Source organism: Astatotilapia calliptera, chromosome 7, assembly GCF_900246225.1.
Source record: "Astatotilapia calliptera chromosome 7, fAstCal1.2, whole genome shotgun sequence".
In the NCBI taxonomy this organism is placed as follows: domain Eukaryota; kingdom Metazoa; phylum Chordata; class Actinopteri; order Cichliformes; family Cichlidae; genus Astatotilapia; species Astatotilapia calliptera.
In genome coordinates this window covers 58,470,232-58,478,186 of record NC_039308.1, presented here as the reverse complement: position 1 = coordinate 58,478,186, position 7,955 = coordinate 58,470,232, and the positions used below count along the sequence as shown (strand labels likewise).

The 7,955-nt window shown below is 39.6% G+C and overlaps 1 protein-coding gene across 1 annotated transcript; it reads left to right on the top strand.

Annotated features, from left to right (window-relative positions):
- The first annotated feature begins 1,430 nt into the window (after positions 1-1,430).
- On the top strand, positions 1,431-7,451 carry LOC113026880 (uncharacterized). Its single transcript, XM_026176117.1, has 5 exons — positions 1,431-1,780; positions 4,324-4,620; positions 5,527-5,773; positions 5,860-6,222; positions 7,421-7,451. The coding sequence occupies exons 2-4, from the start codon at positions 4,384-4,386 to the stop codon at positions 6,219-6,221; spliced, it is 846 nt and encodes a 281-aa protein (XP_026031902.1). The 5' UTR covers positions 1,431-1,780; positions 4,324-4,383; the 3' UTR covers position 6,222; positions 7,421-7,451.
- Positions 7,452-7,955: the final 504 nt, after the last annotated feature.

The window sequence follows — 7,955 nt, the reverse complement described above, 5'->3', positions numbered from 1 at the left end:
GGGTAATGGCCAAATGATTGCCGCCTCACACTCGCTATCTGAATTCACTGAGCAACTGGTTTCTGTTTAGACAACTCATCCTCCAACAAGACAAAGTCAGCAGGGGCTGGGGTCCTGCAGGGAATGAGGACTGTCATGTCAAGACTCATAAACAAAGCTGCACAAGCAAAGAGGAGGATAAAAGCAAGCAATTCCCTTACTTTAAAAAAAAGATGAAGATGGGACAAAATGTACAGTACAATATTATACAGTGATGCCCTCTTAACATGTGTATACAAACATGACCTTTACACTTCACCTCAGTTGTCTGTTATTGGACCAACAAAGGAGGTCAAAGTAATGAGGGCAATGCCACAATCACATGCATCCCTTTGTGGAAACTCAAGTGAATTCTTAGAACATAAATCTAAAAGCATGTTCATTGAGGACAGGCATCACAAGTGTCTTTGAAAGAAGAACTGAGTGAAATGTTTATTCAGCATTCGTTTTTGTAATTGTAATAACTCCAACATTCATTAAACATACATTAAAATGAGTACAAATCTTAAAATAATTCTGAACGTGAAACAGTGGAACAAATTTGATTAAGATGTGTAAAATGTCAGAGGTCCCTTGGAAATACTATGATATACTAAATGATATACTAAATACTATGATTTATATTTAAATAATTGAATTCCGGTGTTCCAGTCAACAACTAGAGCCAAAATCCAAAATCCCTGTCTGCCCTCACAGATGTGTTTCTGGAAGAATGGTCATAAAGTCCCATAAACACACTCTTAAACCTTGTGGGAAAAGGGTGTGCCAAAATCATATTAAACTCCATGGATTAAGAACGGGATGTCACTCAAGTTCATAGGGAAGCACAGATTTTTTTTCATGAAAAGCTGGAATCATAAAGGGAATTTATTAATAAGTTCCCTTTATGATATATATATATATATATATATATATATATATATATATATATATATATATATATATATATATATATATATATATATATTTTTATATATATATTTTTTCTATAAAAGTAGAAAAAAAATTATACATATATATATATATATATATAAATCGGCTGGTTTTTAATTAGAGTGAAACTCGCTCATTGATTATGTCAAGGAAGACAGAAGAAGCCGAAATGGAAGCAGCTATAAAAATATAAAAATCAGCCAAATACAGGAAGCCCACTAATCAGTGATATCCACAGGTTCCAGGATAAGTATTTTCCTGGTATTATTCACAAAAGGGGAAAACTTGGAACTTGGTGGTGGACTTACCAAAAATACTGCATAAATGCTTGAACAGGTCGCAGTTCGCAGGAGGTCGCAAAAGAACCACTCAAATTAAATCTGTAAATTTGCAGTTCAGTTACTATAGGGTTGTTATATTGGAAATACATTGCTCAGACAGGCAGAGGCGAATGATTTACAGTGGGTGACAGTCCAGATATTTTCAGACTGCACAGTAGGTGGCGGAAAATATGCAGTTACAGAAAATCACGAAGAAGAAGGAGGAGGAGTTAAGAGGAGGACTTAGATACCCACACTGTGATCAATTCCGTCCTCACGTCAGACTCACTTGGGAGATGTCCATATAGCTTAATATTAACCTTTTTTTTTTTAATTATTTTTTTATCTTTTGTTGCAAACTAGGTGTTTGGGAACATCCTATTCTTACCTACGACATATTACTACAATATAATTGGATGCACTTTTGTAACTCTGCCACAGAAAATAGCTACTAGGTTTAACTAGCTAAAGCTTTCCATGCTTTGACGGTAAGTTCGTTTTGGTCTTAAATTAGCATTGCATTTGTTTGTTTGTTGTTTGTTTCAGCTGGCTGTGAAAGAAAGGCTAACCCCATATGTTTAAGGGGATTTAAAAAAACAAACAAAAAAAACCTAGACAATTGTACGCCAAATGAGTGGGTGGGTTTTGGTGGTGGTTGGGGACATTTGGGCTCTATGCAGTTAGCTTTGTTTGCTTAGCTCAACTTTAACGGCTCTTGTAGCAGCAGTGAGCGGAGAAATCTTTTTTCTGAGAAAAATAAAAAGGAAAATTACAAGGAGAAATAGCTTAAACTGGTAAAATGTATGAGCTGCCAGTAAGTTTGTTTTGCAGCTGAAGAACAGCACAAAGCAAGCATCCATGTATATGTTTGTTTTCCTGCGACTTTGAGCAGAATAATCAGTAGCCATCGCTAACCACAAGTTAATGCATGAGGAATAAAACAGCTACAATTAATGATAGGAAAATTGTAACAAAATCGTTATTTTGTTGTAGGGCAGTTGTTTTGCATTTAGTATGTATGTGCATGCATGATTAGAGGCATGCCCCCTCAGTTTGGTGGTTCCTACAGAAATAATCGTACAAAAGTACATTTTACTAACCCCATGTTTGCCTACTGGTGGTGGTCAGAGGGCCCGGTGGCGCCAGTGTCCGGCAGCCTCGCCTCTGTCAGTGCGCCCCAGGGCAGTTGTGGCTACAATGTAGCTTGCCATCGCCAGTGTGTGAATGTGTGTGTGAATGGGTGAATGACTGAATGTAGTGTGAAGCGCTTTGGGGTCCTTAGGGACTAGAAAAGAGCTATACAAATGCAGGCCATTTACCATTACATTGTGAAATAGGACTCCTGTCTCCGCCATTTCCCTTGCTTCGTCTTGCTATAGGCTAAAACAGTCCTAGATAACATCCCTGACTTGTGTGCAACTTTTGCATGATTCAGTGAAAGAAATAATCAAGCTAAACAACAGGGAAACAGCTTTCATAAGTTATGGAGAGTTGTACAATTTGTGTCAACATGTTCAATATGATTTATAACATTATAAGTAACATTATTACATGTTGATAAAATATAAGTGATCCTTTAAAGTCTGATATGGAGTTATACTTATTCTATATAATGCAGAAAAATAAAATTCCTATACTGTTTTTTTCTGCATAGAAGCATCATTGGTGATATATCAAGAAATTGATGACATATGTATAGATTTAATATAAATGTAATATAATATATAATATAGATATAAAGTTAACATATTCATATTTTCAAATTTTGCCTAAACATGTACAGGTACTCCAAGTACTCCAATTTTGGCAAATAAAAAAACCTGTCAGCTAATGGTGTGTGGCTGTGTGCATATGCTCTTGCAGAGAGGTTGTGACCTTCCTATAGACATACTTTGCAAAAATATGCTGTGACATAAGGCACTGTCGCTACCATTTTGCTTACTTGGTCTGATTATAGGCTATTGTAGGCTCTGAGCAGTCCTATGTAACACGCATAACTTGTGTGCAGCTTTTGCATTATTCAGTGAAAGAAATAACCAAGCCAAACAACAGTGAAGAAGCTACGTTATAGAGTTGAACAATTTTACAGGTGTCAACATGTTGAATTTAAAATATAACTTTATAACTGAGATTATTACATTGTTAATACAGTATGAGTAATCCTTTTAAGTATATTGTAGTGTTATACTATATCATTCTGGTAAATAAAATTATTATTACTTATTACAAATTTTTTTCTGTGTAGAAGTATTGTAGGTGTAAGTACATCAAGAAGTTACAGAAATATGTTTTTGCTTGAAGACGTTTCAACTCTCATCCGAGAAGCTTCTTCAGTTCTAAGGTCAAATGGTGGAGAGTCCCAGACTTAAGCCCAATGGGAGATTCCCCCAGGGGGACATTGACCCCTAATGATCTAATCACACGAGCCAAGATGTAAAAAACGGGTGTTGGTCACAATCAGCCAAGGTTTCGGGTGAACTCATTGTGAAAACTAGCCCCACATTATCATGTGATTTCCTGAGGTCAACAGGCCCAGGATGTGAGTGGGCGTTAAGGCGTCTGGGCAAGGATCTCAAAACTGGATTATAGATGGCAGACAGTTGGTGTCATAAACCACCGCCTCTGTTCAAAGATGATCGTTCACAGTGGACATGGCTTCTTTCAGTCCTCTTTCAAACCATCTGTCTTCTTGACCTCACTAAATCACATCACATCACAGGTTGGGGCTGGGTTTCACAGTGAATTCACCTGAAACCTTGGCTGACTGTGACCTACACACCTTGGCTCGTGTGATTAGATAGAGGATCATTAAGGGGTCCATGCCCCCCTGGAGGGACACTTTCATAGGCAAAACATAGGACCAGAATTGGTTATAAATGATTGCTTTGATTTCTGTCATTCTTAGTTATTCTTGATCTTTGTATTTCTTTGTTTTTCCCTATTTTGTGGTTTCTGTGTCTACCTTCCTGGTTCTCTGTTTTTTATTATTCCAAATTCATGCATGTGTCATGTGTCTTTCTCTTTTATCCAGGTAGCCTTGCGTTTTTGAATACTCCTCTCTCTCTTAAATGAAAGCCCTACAATTGCTGACATGTTTGCAAGTGTAGCTCTTAGCAGAGGCATTACTGCCCACCGCATAAGTAAGAATGCCACGTTCTTCATGAATGAAGCAACATTTGCAGTCCCTGGATGCCAGAACCGGACCTCAGAACGGCACAAACCTCTATTGCTGATGTTACCGTGGTTGGGTTCACGTCCTCAAGCGCTGGTTAAGTACTGTGACATCTACTTCAACACAGGATTTGACGTGCTAGTATTTGAGAGCGAGGTAAGAATTCAGGGACTGAGAAATTGGAGCATATGTTAAACTTAATCGGTTTCTCACACTAACTGTATAGCTGCTCTTCTGAGTCAGCTAAAACAGTATGACCGTGTGTTTTATTCTTGTATTTATCGCTAAAATGCATCACAGGGCAGTTAATGAATAATAGTCTTTCTAGAAGTATGTGCTCTGAGTGCAAGCTTGTGCTTCCCAGAATTACTAAAAGTACAATAGAAGGCAGAGCCTTACATTATCGAGCCTCTGTGCGGTTGAGGTTGAGAGAGACAACCTGTACTTTGAAGATTAGGCTTAAAAGTTTATAGTTGGGGTGGATCAGATGACCCCGAATCATCCATAAATCATGCTGCTGTAGGCTCAGCTGTTGGGGACTTCCCATGATATAATACCCACTTTTCTGTTCACGATGCATTTATATGAAACTGTTGTACATCATTTCCTTTTCCCTACTCTCTCCCCTTGTCCCCCCTTTTTGTGATCAGATTACTCCCCCCACCCTCTGTTGGAAGTTGTTTAAACTTGTTAAAAGGAAGTTCTTCGTCCACAACTGTTGCCATAATATCACCGTTCAGATTGTCAAATTAAAGGCTCCTTTTCTTTAAACTGTAAAGTGTTTTAAGGTCTATATCTGTGAAGTAGCACTATAAGAATGAAACTGCATTAGATAAATGTGAAGAAAGTTTGTATTAAACTAAGATTGCAATGGAAACCTAACTCATAAAAAGGCAACAGTAGATGGGACCCCACCAGGACATTGTGGGAGCACTGTAATGTCGCGCATTGATCTTACTTTGAAAAATGAATTCACTCAGTTTTATATTCAAAGTTTAGTGTGTGTGTATGTTTTTAAATGATTTTCGGAAAGGCTGATTGAATTTCTCCTTTTTTTTAAAGGTGCAAGGGTTCCTTTGGCCCCGCTGGGGTCTGGAACATGGAAAGACATTACTGGAGTTGCTGGAGAGCGAGCGCTTCGTGTCCCGCCCCTTGCTTGTTCATGCATTTTCAATCGGTGGATATACCTTCTCTCAGCTCCTTGTGCATGTGTCGAAGGATACAAATAAATATCAGGCATTCACAAAAAGGATCACAGGACAGATTTATGATAGCATGGTGGCAGGATCCCTTGAGCACATGGCTATAGGTGAGTTACCATTAACTCACACTTTATCTAATTCTTGTTTTCCTTTTCTTGCAAAATTGATAATTATTTTCCTTCTTTCTTCTCAGGTTTGGGAAAAACTGTATTTCCAAAATGTGAGTGGTTGGTAAAGCAAACAGCCATGTTTTACTTTGACAAGTTTAAAAGCCACACCGTGGACTACTTTGACATAGGCTTGGATGTGTTTTGGAATACGCCCGTCACCGCTCCTGTGCTGATGTTCTACTGTAACAACGATCCACTGTGTGACCCACGAAATTTGGCGGACTTGGCCGGTTACTGGCGAAGGCGTGGAATGGATGTCACAGAAAAGAAGTGGGACAATTCCATTCACGCGGGCCACCTTAAGAAACACCCAGAAGAATATCTGTCCACACTTTGCATATTCCTCAGTTCCCTTGGTTTTACCCCGTTAAAGGCAAAGTTATGAGGTAAAATCCCAACAATGTAATGCAAGAGGAACTTCACTGTGCATTAACCTCAAATGGTTTAAGCTGTAAAAGTACATCTTGAATTTTTACACTAATTGGCATGTGTAATGAAGGTACAGTAACAGTTCAGTTTTATTCAGAATGAAGATCGAGTGTACTCAGGGTTTAGTTCATACAGTTTCATAAACACTAAAGCAAAGCATATAAAGAATAAAATGCACTTTGGATCACAATGTTCATGTACGCCAAAGTAATAATAATAATGGACTGGATTTATATAGCGCTTTTCAAGACACCCAAAGCGCTTTACAATTCCACTATTAATTCACTCTCACATTCACACACTGGTGGAGGCAGCTACAGTTGTAGCCACAGCTGCCCTGGGGCAGACTGACAGAAGCAAGGCTGCCATATCGTGGCATCAGCCCCTCTGGCCAACACCAGTAGACGGTAGAGTAAAGTGTCTTGCCCAAGGACACAACGACCAGAACAGAGAGAGCTGGGGATCAAACCGGTGACCTACCGGTTACAGATACGCTTCCCAACCCCCTGAGCCACGGTCGCCCCTTAAAAGTTAACAAACAAATATAAAGTCTGACATTTTTCTTTTAGGCAAGCAACTGTCTACTAACTTTAACTAAATCATGGAAGGGAAGACAAGTGCAGGACATATTCTCATTTGAAATGGTGGAACCAGCATAATTTTACTACAACATAATGGTTTGTCAGAACTGTTAATGTACTGGTGCCTACAGACATTTTCAGTTAACTATATATCTTTAAAAATGATTACATCATTACATTTTGCACAACATCTCAACGCCTTTGGAAATGGAGGGTTATACATTGAAGTTCCTAACTGTTCTTTGCCGCTCAAAAATACAATTTCCAAATCAAATGTGAACTTTGCTTTTTGCTTCTTTTTTTTTAAAAATATTTGAGACAAAATGTAAACAGTCCAAAGAATGATGTGAACATCGATGACCACAAGCATGCAAGCTCTAAGTGCTTCCATTTATGAAACACGACAGGTCAAGATGTGTGCTTGAGGTTTTACTGTCTAATGTTTGGAGTCATGTGTTTTGGTGCTTGCATTAACGAGTTCAGCTTAAATACAATCACTTGTTGCATATCTACCCTCAGCCGACAGTTCTACTCTGGCTCAGGATCTAAATCTCTTTTATGCCCGTTTTGACAGGGAGAACACCGACCCTGTCCTGTCCCCTCTCCCCTCAACCGACCCTGCTCCGGTCCTGAGCACTCATGAGCTGAGGCGTGTGTTCCGGAGCATTAACACCAGGAAGGCGGCCGGGCCGGATGGAGTGCTGGGCCGGGTGCTAAAAGACTGTGCTGCGGACCTGGCGGACGTCTTCACCTCTATATATAACACCTCGCTGTCCTGTTCACTGGTACCATCCTGTTTCAAAGCAGCAACCATCGTTCCCATCCCAAAACAGTCAAATGTCACATGTCTGAACGATTTCAGACCTGTGGCACTCACCCCCATTCCCGCCAAATGCCTGGAGAGACTGGTCATTAAACACATCAGAGCTGCTTTTCCACCATCCCTGGACTCGCACCAGTTTGCATACAGGGAGAACCGGTCAACCGAGGATGCGATCGCCACAGTGCTGCACACATTACTGAAGCACTTGGAACACAGGAACACCTATGCACGGCTCCTCTTTGTAGACTACAGCTCGGCTTTTAATACCATCCGGCCATACAAACTC

Excerpts from the sequence above, each read along its gene's own strand:
- LOC113026880 (XM_026176117.1), top strand. The coding sequence starts at position 4,384 with ATGTTTGCAAGTGTAGCTCTTAGCAGAGGCATTACTGCCCACCGCATA. Across the intron at positions 4,621-5,526 it reads TGCTAGTATTTGAGAGCGAG|GTGCAAGGGTTCCTTTGGCC; the intron begins GTAAGAATTCAG and ends TTTTTTTTAAAG. Across the intron at positions 5,774-5,859 it reads CCTTGAGCACATGGCTATAG|GTTTGGGAAAAACTGTATTT; the intron begins GTGAGTTACCAT and ends CTTTCTTCTCAG.